The sequence below is a fragment of the Erinaceus europaeus genome, chromosome 12, assembly GCF_950295315.1.
Source record: "Erinaceus europaeus chromosome 12, mEriEur2.1, whole genome shotgun sequence".
NCBI lineage: Eukaryota > Metazoa > Chordata > Mammalia > Eulipotyphla > Erinaceidae > Erinaceus > Erinaceus europaeus.
This window is the reverse complement of record NC_080173.1, coordinates 11,428,170-11,450,278: the sequence shown is the minus strand read 5'-3', so window position 1 is coordinate 11,450,278 and position 22,109 is coordinate 11,428,170. Positions and strand designations below refer to the sequence as shown.

The 22,109-nt window shown below is 54.2% G+C and overlaps 1 protein-coding gene across 2 annotated transcripts; it reads right to left on the bottom strand.

The window, feature by feature from the left end:
• Positions 1-1,332: 1,332 nt before the first annotated feature.
• On the bottom strand, positions 1,333-20,221 carry NHERF1 (NHERF family PDZ scaffold protein 1). 2 transcript variants are annotated; one of them, XM_007524615.3, is made up of 6 exons: positions 19,573-20,221; positions 7,483-7,644; positions 6,557-6,710; positions 3,615-3,655; positions 2,425-2,514; positions 1,333-2,199 (listed from the first exon to the last, which is right to left on the bottom strand). In XM_007524615.3, exons 1-6 carry the CDS (start codon positions 19,996-19,998, stop codon positions 2,008-2,010), a joined length of 1,065 nt encoding a protein of 354 aa, XP_007524677.1. In that variant the 5' UTR covers positions 19,999-20,221; the 3' UTR covers positions 1,333-2,007. The 2 variants fall into 2 exon arrangements, with proteins under 2 accessions (XP_007524677.1, XP_060058689.1); XM_060202706.1 differs by lacking the exon at positions 2,425-2,514 and having other exon boundaries at positions 19,573-20,176.
• Between the last annotated feature and the right edge of the window lie 1,888 nt (positions 20,222-22,109).

The following is a 22,109-nucleotide window of genomic DNA, read 5'->3' as shown; positions in this document are numbered from 1 at the left end:
TATTTATTTTTTCCAAATGGGGTAGGGGGACAGTACAGCTTGAAAACCTCCAATGCAGGAGCTCGAACCCAGGTCAGATACATGGCAAAGCAGGCACACCATCAAGGTGAGCTATTGTGCTGGGCCATTTCTGAGGGCACTCATCCAAGCCGAGGACTTACCCACGGCATTAGAGCTGTTGATGGCTGAGGCCGCCAGCTCCTAGTCCACTCCTCCATCCTGGCTTCTCACACCAGACTACTCGTGTGAAAAAACTCACATCTGAAACTGTCTTAACCGAATTAAGACACACTGTGCTGGTGCAGGCCTTTGTATCACGCCGTGCCTCCCCACCACCCCAGGACCGAGTTCCTGATGAGCCACCTGTCTCCATCTTAATCAGAGTCGAAGGTCCGCAGGTTTCCCCCACCCTGCAGGTGAGATAGGGAGGGGCCCCTTCCCAGCTGCCAGGGGAGGCCTCAGACCTGGTCACTGCGGAGGAGGCCTCTTTCAGGGCCCAAGGGCAGAGGCAAGGGTGGAGCAGGCCAGACCAGGGACAGTTGGTGTCATAAGGATTTCCACTTAAGACAAGTGGAACCCAAGCCCTGATGAGGCTGAGATAGTGGCCTGCCTTCTCAAACACGGGTTCCAGTCATCTCCGAGACTCACCATCTACCTACTGTGCATGTTCTCCTTGGGCCCAGGAACCTGGCTTCTGGAAGGAGAGTAACCCAGGCCTTGTGAGCAATTGCCTTGGAACCTTTTGGCTCAACAACCACCCAGATAAACTTCCAGAGTGTGGCCTCAGGTGCAGTGGACCTGCCCTCTATCCCACCTGCCACACAGCATGACCTGAGACCTGGCTGGGCTAGCTTTCTCCCCCCTCGCCAGGACTGCTGCCTTCCACTCAGGCCTGGATGGTCAGATAGTGTCTGGCGCCAACTCCGGCTTCCTGGGCACCCAGCGGCCCACTGGCATGGTAGGTGCAGGGAGGCTAAGCAGGCAGCTGAACTAAAGCCAAGTCCTCAACCCAAACCCAGCCTCATTGGGGATTCATATTTCAAAGGTCCCGGAATTAAAGGGACCTCTTGGGGCCTTCTGAGTATAAGCACTCACATTCCCTGCCCCCCCCCCCAAAAAAAAAGGATCCCTATGTGGCAGTCCCTGAAGACCTACACAAGCACAGTAATCACTGAAGTACCTGGGAGCAGGGGATCTGTCCCACAGAGCCCTGACCATCCTCTCCTAGTGATACCCCCTCTGCTCGGACAGAGGCCCCTGGGAGCCAGGCGGTGGCCATTTCTCCAGGCTGGGCCTGAACAGTTTTGAAAGAAGACACAGAGGCCAAGGCAGTTTGGAGTAACCAGTTGAATTCCAGGTGGAGTTTCCTTACAATGGTGGTGGCCTGGCTCAGAGCTGGGCAGGGGATGGCCAAACTGTCCCATGTGCTACCTGGGTCTGTCCCTGGGGGTGGGAGGCGGAATAAAAAAAGTTGAAGGCTGAAGCTGCTGCTATGCTCTGGATACAGCCTAGAAAATCATGTTAATCACAGAAACAAGGACCCCTCTAGACTCTGCGATACTGCACTCTTCAAAAAAGAAAAAAATCAACAAGGTGGCCCACTGGCCCTTGTCCAGTCACAGACCTGGTCATCACTTGGGGGTCAGGAGGGAAGATGACCTCTCACCCAGCTCCATGACCCTTGCTGGTGCAGCGGCCTGCAATGTCCCAGGTGGGGCGGCCTGGGGACACTTGGTTGACTGGAACATTCGGTGGGGGTGGGGGTGGGGGGGAGACGGGACGGACAGTGTCTGTTTTTTGATTAGGACAGAATGGGGAAACATTCACCTTCCAGGAGATAAAGGAAGAACACAGTTCTCTAGAAAAATCAGATTTGCCGAGAGAGGAGGTGTTGGTGCTGATTGGTGTGTTGATTCAAGGTAGGGGGTGGGGGTCTTGGGAAAGGGAGTTAGGTTGGGGTAGAAGGCCCCCTGCTTCTAGCCTTCCCGGGGGTGGCAGGGAGGGCTCTCAGAGGTTGCTGAAGAGTTCATTTTTCTTGCTCCAGTCCATCTGTGGGGCCCGCTTGCTGCTGCGCTTCTGGTGGGCTCTTTCTTTGGCCACGGCCAGGGAGATGTTGAAATCCAGGATGGGGTCTGAGGAAGAGGAGGTAGACGAGGGCGCCGTGCAGTCCTGTTTCTTGGGACTATCTTGGGAATTCAGCTGTGAAGGAGAAAGGAGGCGCTAAGAACCCAGAGTCAGTGCCCACTGAGAGGGCCCAGTGCTCAGCCTCGTGAAGTGGCTCCCTTGAGGCAGTGCCCGGGGAAGCCGGGTCACAAGTACAGAACGTGGCTGAGCATGTGACCCCCTAGGCAGCTTGGTGTGCCAGGAATGAGAGGAGCCTGGGAATGGACTTCCTGTAACCAGCTGCCAACCCCGCCTGCCTACCTCCTCACTGGTATCACTGGAGGTGGATCTTGCCAGGGTTGGCTTGGGACTCTCGGACGCTGGGTCAGCCAAGGCTTCACGACTGTTCTCCTGGCACAAAGGGAAGGGGATGGTGGCTCAGGTTGGCAGGGGGGTGGGGTGAGGGAAGTCCTATGAGCTAGGATGGGAATTCCCAAGGAGCACAGCTGTCTCAGGTTAAGAATGCCACTCAATCCTTTAATCCACCCCAGAGCCCTATGGTCTGAGGCTGCCAGGGGCTCCTGGGGATTTTACAGGTTCACATTCTTCCAAGGATCAGGCGGCAGCCTGGCTCTACCACAAGGATGGGAGGGACGGACCATCACTACCAGGATTAGTGACTCTCTCAATGCCCCTAATGTAGCCTGTGGGACTGACTGGCCTTCAGGCCACTGACTAATGTTTCCTGCATTGTGGGAACACGGGGGAGGGGGGTCTGCTGCAGTTGGGGGGAAATAAGTGATGCTCCCCGAACCTCCTGCAGTGCACAGAACTGTTGATGTGGACTTGACCCCAGCATCTATAAATGTGAACCCCAAAGCAGCCCAGAAGAGCCTTGAAAGGATAAGGTGGAAGAGCTTTCGCTAGGCCCACAAACAGAATGATTCAGAAGGCTCAGAGCCAGTCCCTGCCATGCCCCCACCACCCCCACAGGAACTCTTGGGGAAGGAAAACTTTTGAGCTGAGTTCTCCCCTTCTGTGGCCTGACTCAGATCTGGCCTGTCCTAGAGCGAAGGCCTTGTCCAAGGCTTCGGCTTGGAGCTCAGCCCCTGCCGCGGCAACTCAGTGGCCTCAGCTGGCACCCGGCCCTGCCAGCTCTCCCCCAAGCCTCCACTGCCTTCCCTTTCCTCCTGCCAGGGGAGGAGGGGCTTTGTTCCTCCAACCCAGACTGGAGAGTAGCAGGGCTGGGCAGACACTACAGCTCTGTTCTTGGGGGTGGGGTGGGGGAAGAACGGCCTCTTCTGTGTGGTGGGGAATCGGAGGCGAGACTTGTCACCCCGGATGGAGGGCTTCTCCAACTGCCTGGTTGCTCGGCAGGGGCCCCTGGCACCTAGACAGCTGGGAGTCCAGGGAGGAGCAGCTTGGGAAGCCTGAAGTTTCAGCCTGGGCCAGATGGCTGTCCTCCCAGCCACGCAACCTTCCTGCTTCTCCCACCCCAGATGGCGTGTTACCTTTTGGATCTCGCCGTTGATAAAGGGCTCTGGCAGGGGACCTGGGGGAAGAAGGGAAGTGAGTATGAACATTCTGGGAAGGGGCAGGTGGGAGTCCTGGGTTTCAGGCAGACAGTCAGATCTTCATGCCTCTGTCAGTGGAGTTTAAAATCTCCTGACTCTAGCCCACTTGGAATACATGGCGTAACCTGACGGCGCCGTCCATCACACATCAACATGGTGCATGTGTGTAACGAGGGCTTCACAGAACACCGACTCTGACTGCATTGCAATGCTATCCTACACCTTTCCCATCTCGTTAAAAAGCATTCCAGTTTCTACTGATGAGCTTGACCTCGTGAACTTCTGAAGGGTAATGAACTCTGGAAAAAAGGACTGTCCTTGGTGGGACTGAAACGCCTGGGAAGCTTGTTAGAAGTCTGCCTTCTGATTCCGTGGATCTGGGGCTGGCTGAGGAGCTCACTCTTTCTTTCAAGTTTCCTGGTGATTATAATCTGGCACCAGAGTGGGGTCATTAGCAGATGATGGTTTGCACCTGCCTTGATGTAAAGAGCTAATAACTGTGGTCTGGAAGGTGGTGCAGTGGATAAAGCACTGGACTTTCAAGCACGAGGTCCTGAGTTCAATCCCTGGTAGCACATGTACCAGAGTGATGTCTGGTTCTTTTTTTCTCTCCCTCTCTTTCTAAAAAAAAAAAGCTCAACAAGGGCAACAAAAGGGACTAAATAAATAAATAAATATATATATTTATAAAGAGCTAATAACCCCTAGCCTTTGTCAGTGATGTGATAAGAGGGCTCAGGGTAGTGTCCTGGGCATGTCCTCCCCTGTTAGTGGGGAGCCTGGTGGTGGCAGCAGGGGTCAGAAGGAGTGAATCCTATCATCAGGGTCACCTCCATGGACTCACACAAGGAGGAGGTCCCATGTGACTGCCCCATCTCTGGAGATGGGTCAACTTGGACAGATTTCTTCTGAAATTGTTTTACTATTTATTATTACTATTATTATTATTTATTTATTATCTTTATTTGACAGAGATAGCCAGAAATCGAGAAGGAAGGGGGAGATAGGGAAAGAGACAGAGAGACATCTGTAGCCTTGCCTCACCACTTGCAAAGCTTTCCCCCTGCAGGTGGGGACTGGGGGTTCGAACTTGGGTCCTTGCGCATTGTAACATGTGCACTTAACCAGGTGTGCCACCACTCAGCCCCCTGAAATTGTTTTTAAAGGTTTATTTATTTATTTATTTATTTAATGAGAGAGAGAAGCAGAGCCTCACTCTGGCACACGTGATGCTGAGGAGTAACTCAGGACCTCATGCCTGAGAGCCCAATGCTTCATCCACTGAGCCACCTCCTGGGCCTTGGTTTCTTCTGATGGGGGCCGGTCAGTCATCAAACTTGACTCTCACTGTTTGCTCCCTCTCAATCCCCTCCATCTTCCCATAGCAGCTGGGTGGGTAGGGGGCCACAGAGACATAGGACACTCTCTCCCACTGTCCCCAGGCTGGTCCCTACACTGTGAAGCTCCCAGCTGTCTCACTGGGAGCTTTGTAGCCTCTGGGAGAAGACACATCTCTCTGTGGATACAGATTCACCCACTTTTGGACAGGGGTGAGGACTCCATCTTGAGAGGCCAGGAGGGCTCCCTGTGCTGGACCCCTGGCCAGAGGTTGTGATCACGTGGTTCTCAGGCCTTTAACCACCCTGCAAGATATGGAGAATGGTCTGAGGGCTGGCTGTTAAGAATGTGAAAGATGAAGGCTGCTGGGGGCTCTGGGGAAGGCTTTTAGGAGCCACAGGGAGCCTACATTTCGCAGTGTCGTGTTCAGATTGGACAGGAACAAAGCAAAAGGGCTGGGGGGTGGCACACCTGATTGACTGCACATGTTACAATGTAGTAGTGAAACACGGCTGCAGGTGTCTCTGTCTCTCCCTCTGCATCTCCCCCTTCATTCTTGATTTCTCTAGTCCTCAGTCCTCACCTGTGAGGGAAGCTTCATGAGTGGTGAAATAGGGCTGCAGGCATCTTTCTTTCTTTCTTTTTTTCTGTCTCCACCTTTGCCTTCCCCTTCCCTCTCAATCTCTCTCCATGTATCTGGGTTTTCATGTTTCCATGAACTGGGGAGACAAGGTAAGCTGACATACCACCTCCCATGCCCAGGGTCAGCCAGGGACATCCAGTGCCCCTCCCACCCCCACCCCGCTTCTAGGAACCCTCTGAACTTGCATGGGGGCCCCAGTGGGGCTCCTCCAGTTCAGGATTTCAGGCATCAGCAGGACCTTCCAGTGGGATTCCCCCCAACACAGACACACAAATATAAGCCTGACACCCACCAGAAGGTCCCACCCATGGCAAAGTCCAAAGAGCCTCCACCCCCCCCCACACACACACCCAAGGGAGAAAGTCCACCCTGGGGAGCTTAGCCACTCCCTGCCCTGCTCAGCATGGGCTGGGGGAGGCTTGGCAGGGAGACCATGGGGAAGGGGGGAGGGGCAGGGGCCCAGGCCTGAGGGGGGACCCACTGCTCTCTAGAGCCAGAGTTTCCAAGACAACCTGAGAGGAGGGATGGGGGAGGTGCTGGGCCTGTTCCTGGACTCTGATCTGACCAAGGGAAGGCTGGAAGCCTCCCCAGAGTTAACCCTTTCCTAAACACTTGCTGGGGATGTGAGGTGGGTCTCTTTAATGCTCCAGCTTAGTGGCCCTGGTCTACCTGGCTGTCCCTCTGGCCAGCTAATCCCGGCCTTGGCTACCACTAGGAACCACTGCAGACACCAGCCCCCTTTGTGCACCCCGTGCCCTGATGTCCCCCAAACCAGAGTGGGAGAGAGGGAATTTTGAAGCAGGAAGCCGCCCATCCCTCATCCCTCACACAACCCAGTCTGGGGCACGAACCACCACCACTTGGGGTAGGGCCTTCCCCGCCAGCCGCCCCAGCTCACCGTTCAGGTGCTCCTGAGATGGGATCACTTTGCACTTCTTGAAGAACTCATCGGTCTCCTTGTCCACCACGAGCAACTTGGTCTCATCCCCACCGGCCTTGATGGCAGACACCACGTCCCCGTGCTGCTTGCCCTCCACGCACACCCCGTTTACCTGGGGGTGGGGGTCGGGCAGGCTTAGCGCACAGGCATGGGGGTTTCGTCTTCACCCCATCCCGCAGGCAGCCCAGGGAAAACACTGAGTCCCGTGGCCTGCAGGGTCTCAAACTAGGCCAAGTGGCCTTCCACTGACTTGAGAGGGAGGCAGGACAAGCCAAAGAAAACACCCCTATGAGACTAAACAAACACAGCTGTGACAGACAGACAGAAGGCGCTGGGAGGCTGTGCTGGGCCCAGCTTCTCCCTGGCTCCCTGGAGTCCACTTTCTGCCCAGCCTCCGTTTTCTCACGTGTAAAAGGAGCTGGCTTGGGAGAGCTGATCTTCCCACTCTTAAGGTTCTCAGACTGAGATTCCGGACCCGCCCAAGGCATTTGGTTCACACTCCCAGGAACACAGTGCAGGAGGGGCAGGCGCACTGGCAGCCTCGCTCAGGGAAGGATCCCACCCCCACCCTGTGCCTGGCACCAAGGCCTAGGGCAGCAGGAAGCTGGCGGTGGCCCCAGACAGCTACCTGGATCAGTGTTTGGAACACGGGTAGTTGAGTATGGCTGCTTGGTGTGAAAGAGCCCAGGGGAGGGTGGACACAAGTCAGCCTATCCATCCATTTGTCCGTACTCTTTCCTTTCCTCCTTCTACTTCCTCCCTCCCTCCACCTAGATCCCAGGGGATATCTGGAGGGCAGGTGTTTATTGGCTGCCCCAAGAGCTGCTTATCTCTAGGGTGGCAGTCAGGAAGGAGAGGCCCAGGAGGAGGGAGAGGGAGGTCACCTCCACGATGCGGTCCTGGGCCCGGAGCCCAGAGGCCTCGGCTGGTGAGTCTGGGTCCACTGCCCGGATGAACTGGCCTGGCTTGGACTTGTCACTGTGCAGGTTGAAGCCGTAGCCATTGGCACCCTTCTTCATGGTGCAGAGTCGAGGCCGAAGCTCACGCTGAGGGGATAAAGAGACCTCGTCATCCCAGCATCCCAGGTCCTGTCTATCCAACCTCCCCCAGATTGAACGTGAGGACACCGGGCTGGGCCTCTGAGGAACATCGTGGGGACCAGCGATGGAGTAAACTTGGGGTGCCAGGCAGGATACAGCCCTCCCTGAGGCTCAGTTTTTCTTCTTTTGGCAAATGGAGGAAGGGGATCAAACTGGTCCTAAGTCCCTTTCCTCAACATTCTGTAGGCAATCATACCATTTTTTTTTTAATAAGGTTTTGTTTATTTTTTATATTTATTTATTTATTTTGGATAGAGATAGAGAAATTGAAAGGGAAGGGAAAAATAGAGAGGAAGAATGACACCTGCAGTCCTGCTTCACCACTCATGAAGCTTCCTCTCTGCAGGTGGGGGCTGGGAGCTTGACCTGGGTCCATACACTGTGGCGTATGTGGTCAACCGGGTGTGCCACCACCCAGCCCCCAATCATGCCATTTCGAGAGCCTCCTCCTCCTCCCTTTTCCTCTTGGAGGGTGGATGTGGCACTCCTGCCAGCTGGCTGGGCACCTGTGATAGTACCAGGACCTGGGATTCTCTTAGTCCTTGGTTACCTGCAGTGGGGAAGCGGGGACAGGTGTTTACTGAAAGCCGGGCAGGTATTTACAGTAAAGCCTTTCCTCATCCACACAGTTGCCGGCACTGGCCCCCCCAAATGGACAGATGGAGCTGTCAGCAGTTGGGTCACCACAGTCCTCAGGGAAGGCCCAGCCAGGGGGCAGGACAGCACTCACTGGCAGAACCAAGGCTAGTCCGGTCAAGAGCAAAGGCAGCAAGAGACACCTCCCATCCCCTGAGCCTGAACTGAAGGGCCTTGGAAAGCAGAGCTGGGTGGATGGAGCTGGGGAGAAAGTCCAGTTTATACAATGGCTGAGCTCTGAACCTGCATCGGATGCGCTTACATGGATGGGGGTAGGATGGGGCTTGAGTCCTAAGTCTAGAGCAGGGCTCTGGGGCACATGAGGATGTCAGGCAATGGGCAAGTAGCAGGAGCCAAGGCCTCCGTGGCCCTGCTGAGGCGCTATGTGACCTGGGGCAAATAATTTCCTCCTTAGAACTGGCTCGGCATTTATAGACCCATCTCTGTGCCACCTGCCTCCCAGGGTGCTGAAGAGGCCCCTGAGATAATGAACCTGAGTAGAAACACTTGACAGATCTAAAACCCTTGGGCATATGGAGGCCTTTCCATTGTTCACTCTGATGAATGGTTACATTAACCTGAGAAGGCAGATTCTGGGGGGCGGGGTGCCACGTTGCCCTGCAACCCCAACCCCCAGCTGGGAGTGGAGAAGAGAGGGGAGGGGCCAGGAAGGAGGGAAGGTTTGCAGGCCTCCTGCTCCAACTTGTTGGCCCCAGGAGGCAGCTGCCACCTGCAGCAGGGCTGGGTCCCCACCCTCTACTCTCAGGGGGGCGGAGGATGACTTTGCCTTCCTCTAAATGTCAGAGTGGGCCTTACAGCCTTTCAGGGTATTGGGGCGGTGGGGAGGGTGACGAGTGGCCAAGAGAGGAAGGGTCAGGGAGTGCTGGCCCAGCATCCTAATCTGGGCTGCAGGCCTCCAGAGAACGCCCTCTTTTCTCATGCGACCCTGCGCCTGCTCCCACTGTGGGGGCCACTCCTGACTTGTGGGGTGGCAGCCCAGGGCCCAGCACCCCACAGCCTTCAAGGATCTTGTTCCAGGACTCAGCACCCCTACCCCCCCCCCCCTTTCAGCTAATCCCTCTGCAAAGCTGCTGGTCAGCTTTCCCTGGGCAGAGGGAAGCAGGAACAGGTCTGACCAGTCGCCATCACCAAGGCAGGCTCAGCTTTCTGCTGGTGTGTGTGTGTGTGTGTGTGTGTGTGTGTGTGTGGTGTGTGTGTGTGTAGGGGGGGGTCATCTCTACCATATCTGCTCATCTTGTCTTCCCAGAGCACCTTGCTGGCCACACACATGTACCAAATAAGGGAACTGGGACTGGGGAGGAATGCAGTAATGGAGCTAGAGTCTCACCCGTCTCTAAAGGGGACCTGGGCTCCTGCCACCACCCTGCAGGCTGATTCTTAGGGACCCGAGTCTGGACTGTGGTGAACAGAGACAGACCAGTACTGGGTCTCTCTCTCCCTGCAGCGGCGGCATCATCCGTGGAAAGGCTGCCTGCTGGGAGTTGATGAAACCGCGGCCTTCCTTCCTGGGTGTGCAGGCCTGTAGCCGCCTGAACTGCAGCCCCAGCCTGGGACTGGGCAGGGCGTGGGCTTGGCTGGGCTTGCGGCTAGTGGCTCTGCGTACACTTCTGGGAGATGGGCTGCACCAGCTGCCCCCTGGAACGCCCACCTGCAAGCCGGGCCTGTCTCTGTGCTGTGAGCTTTCTTGACAGCATCACAGCTTCACCTCAGGACCCTGGCCTGGGAACCACCCCACCACCAGGGCAGGAGAGCCTGTTTTGAACCTTGCTCAGCCTCTGCCAGATGGACAGGGATTTGGGGAGGACACTGGGGACTCTACTTGTGTTCCTTGCCCTTTCCTGCCCCAGGACCTGCATTCCATTGTCTTCTGGAGGTGGCTGGATGGGGGCACAGGAGCTCCAGGTTCACACACCTACAGAGTCCCATTTAGCTCTCTCCTGCCCTCGCCCTTGGGTGCTTCCTCCTATGAGTGTGCGTGTGCAAGACCTTTCCATTGTTAAAGCAACTGAACCATTGAAGGACTCAGCCTGAAACCACCACCCTTCTTGGACTTGAGTGGGATCCAAAAGTCAGAACTCAGGTGGCCTAGTTCTGTGACTCTGTGAAGTGACACAGTGACTCAAGACACAGTAGCTAACCATCATCAAGACTTGCGGATGAACAAGCACTCCATGATGGCCAGACGCTCATTCCCAGAAGAATGGACTGGGGGCGCGCGTGCACACGCGGGGGGGGGCAATTGAAGGGAAAGAAACGATCTTGCTCACTTGCCTCAAAGGGGGAACACTGAGTCAGCAGACAGTGATTTACTTGGTAGAACTCCTAAAGAGACTGGTTCTAATTCCTCTCACTTATACACAGCATTAGATCTTCACACCAGGACCCGGTCTCTGGACCAGCTCTCTCAGAGCCATCTGTCCCAGGCTGGAGATTGAGTCTTTGGACTGATTCCTTAATACATTCACTTAAAATTGAGGTCTGTTCTGATTTTTCAGTTAATACACTACTACCAGTGAGACAGACCCGCCTTGCCTCTCCCCACCCTTCCCCCAGCTGCCACCAGGTGTCAGCTGCTGAGTCAGCCCATCTAGGAGCTCACCCCAGCCTGGGTGGAGGCTGGCGCTGGTAGGAGTTCCTGGGGACCCATGTCCAGGTCTCCTGGCTCAGTACTGAGCAGAGAAGACAGTGAGGGGTCAGGCACCTGGTCAGTGTTGGGTGACCAATGCCCCCAGGCTAACAACTCCAGAGGGGGGCAGGGTCTGGGTTCTGCTCTGATGCCAGAAGACAAAGCTCAGGCCATCTTGGGCTAGAGGACTGGTCCCAGGAATTCAGGAGGGGCCTCATTCCATGGTTGGCACCACGTATTCAGTTTAGAATATGAGGCGGAGGTGGGAGGTGCTGCCTCAGGTGGGACACCTAGTACGGAGGACAGCACTGATAGTTCGGAAAATAAAATCAGAGAGGCCGAGTGGTGGCACAACTGGCTGAGCAAACATACTGTGGTAAGGACCTGGGTTCAATCCTCATCCTCACTTGCAGGGGTGAAGTTTCACATGTGGTGAAACACTGCTCCATGCATTTCTCTCCATCCCTTTCTCTCTATCCAAATAAATAAACAGAGTAAAAACAAAGAAAGAAAGAAAATCAGACTCTGCTCAGTGAGGAGACTGACAGAGCCAGAAGTGGATCTGAGAGGAAGGAAGCTAAATCGATGTCGGCCAGCAGACAGTACACATGGGCTGGGGTGGCCAGGCAGGCTGTGCCTCACTTCTAGACACATTTTCTGGCCCAAGAGCTGGCTCCAGACTCTTCTCACAAGCTTGGCTCCTCAGGCTGTTCCAAGTCCTGTCTAAGACTTGCTGTGGCTGCCCACCCCTCTCCTCCCACAGAGTGAGGACCCAGCCCAAGTGGCCGCCTGGTCACCTCCACCCACACAGCCAACCAGGGAGCAGGCTTGGGGCAAGGAATTCAATAGGCGCCACCAGCAGCCACCTGGAAAGCTGGGGAAAGTTGATACCCTAATCCCAGCGAGTCTCTGGGGAGCCAGCCGCTCCCTGCTCAGAAGGCTGGGGGCCAACGCCCCATCAGGCCCAGCCCCTCCCTAGCTGATGCCATGGAGATGGGCCCTGCAGAAACAGCCAGGCTGTGAAAACTGGGAGGGGGAGGTAACAGGGAGGGGACAGGAAGACCATCAGGTGGCTGAACCACACAGGTGAGCCCCACCTCCCTCAAAGGCCCTTCCCCTAACCTGGCCTAGCCCAGTGCTCTTGTTGATGCAAATAAGGGGACTCTGATGCCCCATCCAGGGAAATCAGCAGCCCCCACTCAGCATAGAGGTGGGTGGGGAAAGGGTACCTGCCCCTGGCTGATGTGTGTGTGTGTGTGGGGGGGGGGGCGGCAGGGGATGAGGCACATGGCTGCTCTGTTCTGTGTGGGCAGCTTCGCTCATTTCTCAGAACTCTGCAGATACAGGTTTCATCTGGTGCCAACTCTTCAAGGAAGCCAGAAGGGAGGCAGGTCGCCCTGCTAGGGGGTGGGGGGTGGTGACTGGGGAGCATGGGGGCATTGTCCTCCGGGCAGGCTAGGAGGTGACCAGAAGCTGAAACTGCTGGCAAGGGTTCAGAGCTCCAGGCTAAAGGTGTTCTCTTTCGAGAACAGGTACAAAGGGTTTGGTGGCCATTGACCCCAGGCCTTTGGCCTGGATGTTGCTTCATTTGACTCTACACGTCCCTCACCCACCAACCCCCCTCTGTGCAGAGTGGGAATATTGGACACTTCCATTCGCAAGATGAGAGCCCTTGACCTTACACAGTGTCTCACTAGGAAGGTCCTTCTCTGCAGCTCAACAGGGTGGGGGTCAGGACTGACACTCTACAGTAGGGCTGACAGCACTGCCCCTAGGAAGGGGCCCCAGCCAGTTTCTCCCCTTTGGCTGTGGTCTTCTCTGCTAGTGCTGGCAGTCAGAGACCCACCCAAGGGAGAGTTTGGCTCAGGTCAGCCTGAGGCTGGGCAGGCCTGGGATGGGGCAGGCTGGTACGTGGGCCGCCACTTGGCTGAATCCCACAGGCACTCACTCCACCTGGCCCTCACCCCTCACCCTCCTCGAAGAAGTCACTGTGCTCAACTCTGCAGGCTCCACTGAAGGCTCTGTAATGACCTTCTAGGATCCTGGGAAGTCAAGCTGCCAATCTGAAATCTCAGGAAGCAGTTCCCACTTAGTGAGCACTTACTATGTGCCAGGTGAGGCACTAGTAGCACTTAAAGGTACCATATGTTTTCTCATTAAAGCCCAAATATAAACTTGTCAGGGCGGAGGTAGATATATAGCTAGTGGTTATGCAAAGAGACTCCAAAGAGGCTCCAAAGTCCTGGGCTCAATCCCCTGCACCACCATAAACCAGAGTTGAGCAGTGCTCTGGTAAAACAAAACAAAACAAAAAACAAGAAAAACAGTCTGGGAGGTAGCTCAGTGGATAAAGCACTGGACTCTCAAGTGTGAGGTCCTGAGTTCAATCCCCGGCAGCACAATACCAGCATGATGTCTGGTTCTTTGTCTCTCTCCTCTATCTTGCTCATCAATAAATAAAATCTAAAACAGGGGAGTCGGGCGGTAGTTCAGCGGGTTAAGCGCAGGTGGCGCAAAGCACAAGGACCGTCGTAAGGATCCCGGTTCAAACCCCCGGCTCCCCACCTGCAGGGGAGTCGCTTCACAGGCGGTGAAGCAAGTCTGCAGGTGTCTTTCTCCCTCTCTGTCTTCCCCTCCTCTCTCCATTTCTCTCTGTGCTATCTAATGAGGACGACATCAATCAATAACAACAGTAACTACAACAATTAAAAAACAAAGGCAACAAAAGGGAACAAATAAATAAATAAACATAAAAATCTAAAACAAACAAAAAAAGACCCCACCTGCTGGGGCAAAGCTTTGCGAGTGATAAAGCAGTGCTGCAGGTGTCTCTCTCCCTCTCTAGCATTCCCTTCCCTCTCGATTGGAGTCTCTATCCAATAAATATATAAAGATAGAAATAAAATAAAAGCTTGAAAAAAAAAACCCAGGCAACTTGCCAAGAAGGTGTGAATTCCCTCACTGCATGGAGAGGAAACCTCAAGTGCCCATTCAAAGCAATCTCGTTCACTGCTCGAGCACATGCAGCTGAGGACAGGGTTGGCACTCACACCTGAGCCGCACTGTCAGGAGCGTAATGCCAGCTATCAACACATGGGCAACAGACACCTTCCTAGTGGTCATATTAATACGCTAAATGAAGCAGGGGGAAAAAGTCTTAATGTCTCCAAACAATAGATCCAACATCCGAATCCCATCTTCTTCTTTTTTTAATATTTATTTTATTTATTTATTCCCTTTTGTTGCCCTTGTTTTTTTATTGTTGTAGTTATTATTGTTGTTGTCGTTGGATAGGACAGAGAGAAATGGAGAGAGGAGGGGAAGACAGAGAGGAGGAGAGATAGACACATGCAGACCTGCTTCACCGCCTGTGAAGTAACTCCCCTGTAGGTGGGGAGCCGGGGTTCGAACCAGGATCCTTATGCCGGTCCTTGTGCTTTGCACCATCTGCGCTTAACCCGCTGCGCTACAGCCCGACCCCCATCTTCTAAAGTGACTAAAAGAAAGGCTTCTATCTTCTTTGTGCTAAGTCTTTTAAAGCTGGTGTGACTTTCATACGGACATCATCACAGTTCAAATGCTCACATGGGACCAGTGGCTGCAGAGGTCATGGGAGCGCCCAGCAAGAAGTCTCACCCATTTGCTGATCAGCCCCAATACTCTTTCCAACCGCTCACGGCCCTTGCTGTTTGAATCCTCTGCTCTCAGAATCTAGGTACCCATGGCCTCATATCAAGCACATGGAGAGCTCAGAGCTTTGGTCTCTGGGAAGCTCATGCTCAGGCCTCGACCCTGGATCTCTCAGGCAATCTTAAGGTCTTTTCAAAAATACTTGTCCTTTGCTAGGACAGAGGAACCCGAACATTGCCTAGGGGACTGGTGGTGTGTGTATGTATGTGGAGGGGGAGTGTCTCAGTGAATTACCCTCATTTGAGGGGTCAGGATAGAAATCTTGACTGTCATGAACTAGCCTTTGGAGGTGGGTGGGAGCTCCGGAGCCAGCCAGGGCAGGTTCTCAGAGTCTGAGAGTAGGGGCTGAGAGTCTTGGTCACCAGACCCTGGGCACAGCCCCCTCAATGTGAGAAGGGATGGAGCTAGGAGCTTGCTTCTTCTGGACTGAGCACTACATTAAGGCTGCCATCTTTCCTCATTCTCCCCAGAATCCAGGGCATCCATCCAGGTATAGGCGGCCTGAACTGATGCCACAAGGACTGGGGTGAGGCTCAGAATTACAGAGGCAGCCAGCTGGAGAGGTGGACCCTCAAGCACACAACCCACTGTGAGGCTGAGAGGATGTGAGGATACTGGAGAGGACATCCTCCCCCAACACACACACACCAACCACCCATGTGATGGGGGCTCAGTAACTGAACTGCCTGAGCAGTTATCTGTCTGGGAGGGGGTGAACTATGGATAAAGGGAAGAGCATGTTTAGGCATATGCCAGGCACAAATAATTGTTACCGCTTACAGAATACTTTCTGTCAACTTACAAAAGTAACTTATGTGCAGAGTTGTCATGCAGGGTTGTCAATGAAATGTGTACTGATGTTTTTAATTTTTTAAAATTATCTTTATTTATTTATTGAATAGACAGCTAGAAATCAAGGGGAGAAAGGTGATATATATATATATATATATATATATATATATATATATATATATATATATATATGGGGGGGAGACACAGAGAGACACCAGCAGCCCTGCTTCACCACTTGCAAAGCTTTCCCCTTGCAGGTGGGGACTGAGGGCTTGAACCCAGATCCCTGAGCATTGTGACATGTGCTCAACCAGGTGTGCTACCACCCGGCCCCTGTATTGATGTGTTTTTTTTTTTAATTTTTAAAAAATTGTCTTTATTTACTTATTGGATAGAGACAACCAAAAATCGAGAAGGAAGGGGGTGACAGGGAGGAGAGAAACAGAGAGACACCTGCAGTCCTGCTTCACCACTCATGAAGCTTTCCCTCTGCAGGTGGGGACGGGGGCTCGAACCCGGGTCCTTGTGCGCTGTAACACGTGCACTTAGCCAGGTGCACCACTGCCCGGCCCCCTGTATTGATGTTTTTATGGCACAGGGCTGAGCACCAAAAACTGGAGCTGCCTTTCCAGAGAGGGACACACTATCTCAGGGCAACAGAACCAGTGCACCAACTATTACTGGGTCTAGAACTCTATAGTTTCTCTGGCTGGGGAGACAGTATAGTAGTTATGCAAAAACTTCCATGTCTGAGGCTCTGAAGTCCCACGTTCAATCCCCAGAATCACCAAAAGCCACTGAGTTACCACTTTCTTTTGGTATCTCTCATTAAACTATAAACAGACAAACACTCAACTCTGGTTTCTCTCTGGAAGAGGCCTGTAGACCCTGACTAGGTCTCCCCCCGCCCCCCCCAATTCCTCAGCGTTCTCTGCGTTCCAAGAGACTCCTGCAGTGGGAAGTCGGGGGAAGGAAGAAGAGAACCCCCATCTAGATATATGGGAATTCTTGAGAAGGAAGCCCCTGTGTATCTTGAAATCAGCTCCAGGAGTACTAACTTAACAGGAACCTGATGGAGAAACCCAGGGTCTCCACCAGGGCAGGAAGATCCCAGATACACAGCTCACGAGGAGGAACTCGCAAACACAGTGTCCATTTCAGATCCAAACATCCTGCTGTCCTGTCTTCCCAGGCTCCAGCTTGGTCACTGTAAAACAGCTGGCCCTGGGGGAGAAGTAGCAGGCTGCCTGCCCTTGTCCATCTCTGTTTCTGGGATCAGGGTCAGGTCTGGAGGGGGACCCACCCCAAGCTGGGCACACACACACCCTATCATCTTATCAGATGCAGGGTGGGTGCTGGTGCCCCCATTTCTGAGACAAGAGCTGGGGTTTCCATGAAGTAATGAACTGCTAGGATCCTAGGGCCAGCATGAAGGCAGTGCTTAGGCTCATGCACACTGACCACCCGGCTAACCCAGGCTTGGAATACTTCAGCCTCCCCACCTGCAAATGGAAGCTGCTGGCAGATAAGAGCAAGGAATGGCAGGTTCTATCTGGAATGTTGATCTGTGGGTGTGCTGGACAAAGGTCCCTGCTGACTGTTATGCATTCATTCATTCATTCAAAAATATTTATGGCACCCCTCCCTAATCTGTGCAGGCACAGCTGGGGACATAAACACCAATCAGTCACAGCAGGTGCCCTTGGGACTCGTGATGCCCTGAGGAAGATCACAACAGATGATATAAGCATTGGACAGGCTGGGAAAACAAGACATAGAAGGACTTGGAGCCAGGGAAGTGAGTGGGGCTTGGCAGAGAGAGGGGTCTGGGGGTGCCTAGTGAGGGAACCTCAGGTTCAGAGGCTCAAGGGAAATTTGGGTCAGCTGAAGCGGGGTCAACAGAACTGCCAGATTCCCAAGGGCAGTAGAACCACAAACCACTATTAAAGAACAATGACTACTGTCGGAGTACTTAACTAAGTGCTGGGCTTAGCCGCTGCTGTGTTTGCTCCTGAGAGAAGCAGATCAGTGCTAAATGTCTGCTGGGTAGGCGTGGGGCATTCAAATGCCAACCACTCAAGTCTGCAGAGCACTTCCTGGTGCCAGGCACTGAGTTACTGGCTGCACAGACATCCTTCTGTGATCCTGTGAACTTTGTGCGCCAGCCGCCAAGGCCCCTGACTTGCACAAGAGGAAGTGGAGGCTTAGTGAGGTTAAGAAACATGGCTGTGTGGCCCAGTTAGTACAGGCCCTGCTGACTCAGGCCTGCCCAGGGTCACTGAGATCCGTGTGCCAGGACCCATGTTTGAGTTTAGGCCCACCCCTGTGGCTGGTGAATGGGGTGGTGGGGGATTCTTACTCCTCTCTCCCCCTCCCTATGGAGAGAGGAGAAAACCACCTCTTCCTAGACCCCTTCTTGGGACATGTCACCCTCTGCCCAGCATGGTCTGGACACAGGGTTGCACCCCTCTGCCCAAGATGCTACTCTGAGGATTCTTGGATTCAAATACCTGGGCATAGAGAAGCCTAACTAGGCATCCACCTTTGGGAAGGGCCCAAATGCTTCCTGTGATCTGCAAAATTCTAAAACAGGCAGGTATAACTGTCAATCAACACTCCTACCCCACTGCCATATTATACACAGGAGAACCCAGGTTCAGAAATTCCAGGACTTGCTTGTTGACCTGAAAGCAGACGGAGAGCCTGGGGGATGGTAACAATGGCCTACCAAACACTCACAGTATCACAGGTGTCTCACCGCCATGGGGGGTGGGGGGATCTGATTCTTCGCTACAGGAGAGCAGGAAACCACAGTTTTCAGCTGGGGTGGTAGGGAGCTGGTGTGTGTGTCAACCCCCTGTCCACCACCACCCCCACCCCACCCCCAGCACCCAACAGCAAAAGAGCAACAGGAGGAGGATGAGTGACTTAATGCCAAGGCCAAAGGTTTTTTTTTTTTAAAGTGACAAATTGATGCTCTCAGCACAAAGTTCAAATTGGACTTCTGCCAGGGGCCAGAGGCTATGAGCTCTAATTTCTGGTTTCCAACACTTTGCAGGGGTGCTCTGATTCCTTCCCCACCCTTGTCAGGGCTCTCTTGACAGTGACAGCAAGTGGGAGCCTGGCAGCCCTGGCACCCAACTTGGGACTGGACAAGGCTCCTCCTGGTGACCTCACTTCCTTCACTTCCACCAAACAAGTTAGTCCTCCTGGGTTCCACCTCCTACCTGAAGGCTCTGTCCATTCTCTGTCCAAGGAGACACTGGCACCATGGTCACCAAGCACAACTACCAGGTGGAGAGCCGGTGCATGCCAGGGAGGCAGACCCTACTCCACCACTCCTACCCCAACCCACCCGCAGGCTGCACCCTGAAGCTTTTCACTCCCTGGAGACTTGAGGCTCAGCACTAACTCCTGTTTTGCCAGCTGCTTCTCTAGCGCTGGTCTAAACTGGGATCATTTATGGGAAACGAACAAACGGGCAAAAACCAACAACCAGGCTGCTGGCTGCCTGGGGACTTGCAGTGAGGCAAGATGGCAGGGGGTACTGTCCAACCTGCCCACCGGTGAGACCTGCCGGCTGCTGGAGGGACCTCTCCCTCCCCCCACCTCCCCTGCTCCTCCCCCAAGATCCTCCCTCCAGCTTCCAGATACAAATCAGCGCTTACTCCTCACATTCCAGAGAGCCATAAATCCTCAGGGTGGCCGAGGCCGCACGACTCCAGAGACGCCTCTGGGCCTCCTCCCCCGCTCAGCCCCGAGGCGGCCGGGCTTCCTCTCTCTTTCTTAGAAGTCACACCGGCCCCCGGGAGGATGAAGTCCAGCGGGATTGAAGTTAATGATACACAAGTGCGTGGGGCTGCGAGCAGGGGATGTGCGGGGCGAGCGCTGCGGTGACCTCTTCCCTCCTCCCCCGCGCGGCTGGGGGTGGCCAGTTTGAAACCCCGGCGGGCACCATCCGCAGAGCCCAGGAGAGGCCGGGAAGCCTGTGGGTGGAGGGAGCGGTCTCTTCCCCTCGAGGATCGAGTTTCAGAAAGACCGGGCGGGCGCGGGCCTGGGTCTCCCCACCCACCCCGGAACCCCTACCTGCAGCCCGGGCCGGCACTCACCCGCTCGGGCGGACTCTCCTCGGCCTCCCGCGGCTCGGGAGCGGCGGCCGGAGTTTCACTGTCGCCGCTGGGCTCGGGCTCCTCGGGGGCGCGCAGCAGCTCCTCCCGGATCGGGACGCCCAGCTTCTGCAGCCGCTCGTCCGTGTCCGGGTCGACCACCAGCAGGCGCACGGCGCTGAGCGCGGCGCGGATGCGGCTCACCACCTGCTGGTGCGTCTCCTTCTCCACGTTCTCGCCGTTCACCTCCACCAGCCGGTCTCCAGCCAGAAGCCCCGCCTTCTCTGCCGGCGAGTCGGGCTCCACCAGCCGGATGAACTGGCCCATCTTGCCCTTCTCCCCGTGCAGGTGGAAGCCATAGCCGTTCGGACCCTTCTCCAAGCAGCAGAGCCGGGGCAGGGGCGCCCCGGCCGCCGCGTCCGCGCTCATCTCGCCTCGCGAAGGCTCAGCCGCGCGATGCGGGGTCCCGTCGGGGCCCTTCTCCCCGCGCTGCGGGTCTCAAGGCGACCGCGTACGTGGCCGGGAATCCCAGCGCCGCGGCCGGGCGGGCGGAGCGAGCAGGTGTCCCGGGAAGCGCGGCGGCGGGCTGCTGGAAGCCGCGGCTGGGGGGCGCCGGCCAATCCGCTCCCGGCGCGGCGTCTAAGCGGCTAGGAGCCCGCCCGGCGTTCTTATTCTGGGGGCGGGGCCGCGCCGAGGGTGTGGACCACTCCGGGCCAATCAGAGGCCGCGGATAGGGGGCGCTCAGGCCGGGTGAAGAGCGCCGGCCAATGGGAAAGCGCAGGGGCTGGAGAGGGTGCGCGGCGCGGCGCCCCGCGGCGGGAGAAGAAAGAGCTCAGGAAGTGGAAGTATTTGTTACCAAGTGCAGGGGTGAAGGGAGGAGGGAGCCTAGGAAAGAGGGGTGTGTGTGGGGGGCGGGGGGTAACTCAAGGGAGGGGCCTTGCGAGCTCCCGGCGCTAGCGGAGGGGTTGCTCCGCTGGCAAAAACAAAAACAAACTTCTTTCTGGTTTTCCCCATCTGTTTCGGGTATTGGTGAGAACCAACCCTTGGTAAAGGACGCTGAAGTTAACAGCTTTTTATCCAAACCCTGTTTGTAGCTGCAGTTGGTGTGGGTGAGGAGCAGGTGGGGCTCTGAGATCACATTATATATATATATGTATATATATATATATATTATATATACTATATATATATTATATATATAATATAATATATATTATATATATATATATATATATTTTTTTTTTACCAGAGCACTTTTCAGCTCTGGCTGATGGTGGGGTGGTGGTTGAACCTGGGACTTTGGAGCCTCAGGCATGAGAATCTCTTTGCATACCATTATGTTATCTACCCCTGCCTGAGATCACTCTTAGGTTGTCAGGTCCTAGGAAGACCTTTAAGACATAGGTCCTCCTGGGATCCAACGTTTTTATTTATTTATTTATTTATTTATTTATTTATAATTCGATAGAGACAGAAATCGAGAGAGTGGGAGATACAGAGAGAAGGAGAGAGAGACACATGCAGCCCTCCGCTGTTTCACCTCTCATGAAAATTTCTCCATGCTGGTGAGGACCCAGGGCTTGAATCCCATTCATTGTACATTGTAACATGTGCACTCAACCAAGTGCGCCGCCAACCAGTGCCCAATTTCATTTTTTTAAAAAGATTTTATTTATTTATTTATTTTCATGCATAACATTTCTTTTTTTTTTTTTTTTTTTAAAGATTTTATTTATTAATGAGAGAGACAGAAGAAGAGAAAGAACCAGACATCTCTCTGGTACATGTGCTGCCGGGGATTGAACTCAGAACCTCAGGCTTGAGAGTCCACTGCTTTATCCACTGCGCCACCTCCCAGACCACAGATTTTATTCATTTATTAAAGAGAAAGTAGGAGAGAGAAAGAACCAGATATCACTCTGGCACATGTGCTGCTGGGGATTGAACTCAGGACCTGCTTGAGAGTCCAAAGCTTTATTATCCCAGAGTTGTTTTAAATACAATATTTTCTTGCTTGTGGAGTCACTTTGGGTTGTACTTAGAGGTTTGGCTTAGAGGGTGCAATCTCTCAACCTTGCTGAAACATTGTGAGGGCTTCATGGGGCTGCCAGGTGAAGACAGATCCCCCAGGGCAACAGTGTGTGTGTGTTGGGGGGTGTGTGTCTTACATTGGCTAGATGGGGTAGAGGCAGAACTGAGTCCACAGGGAAAGGAACCCTGGTCTCTCTCTCTCTTTGTTTTTTAATAGAGATAAAAATGAGTAAGATTTTATGATAAGCCTTCTTTCTGTTGTTTGCAAAAGAGAGGCTAGGAATGGGGGAGTCTATTAAGGTGGGGTGGCCAGTTGAGGACAATGAAGGACAAGGATCAAGTGATTCTGGCAGTCAATGACATTTCTTTCAACATGTGATAACAGTTTCTTTCAGTGTGATCCCCTCCACACCACACACTGTGCACTCCAGAGGAACAGTGGACAGGGTGTACTTTGCAAAATACTGCAATTTAATTCTGCAAAAACACAAAAGCTAGAGGCCCGGAGA

Bases quoted from the DNA above. Each gene is read 5' to 3' on its own strand.
- NHERF1 (XM_007524615.3), bottom strand. From the start codon at position 19,998: ATGAGCGCGGACGCGGCGGCCGGGGCGCCCCTGCCCCGGCTCTGCTGC. The intron at 7,645-19,572 runs GTGAGTGCCGGC...TTATCCCCTCAG, and splicing joins AGGAGAGTCCGCCCGAGCGG to CGTGAGCTTCGGCCTCGACT. The intron at 2,200-2,424 runs GTAGGCAGGCGG...TCTCCTTCACAG, and splicing joins CCAGTGATACCAGTGAGGAG to CTGAATTCCCAAGATAGTCC.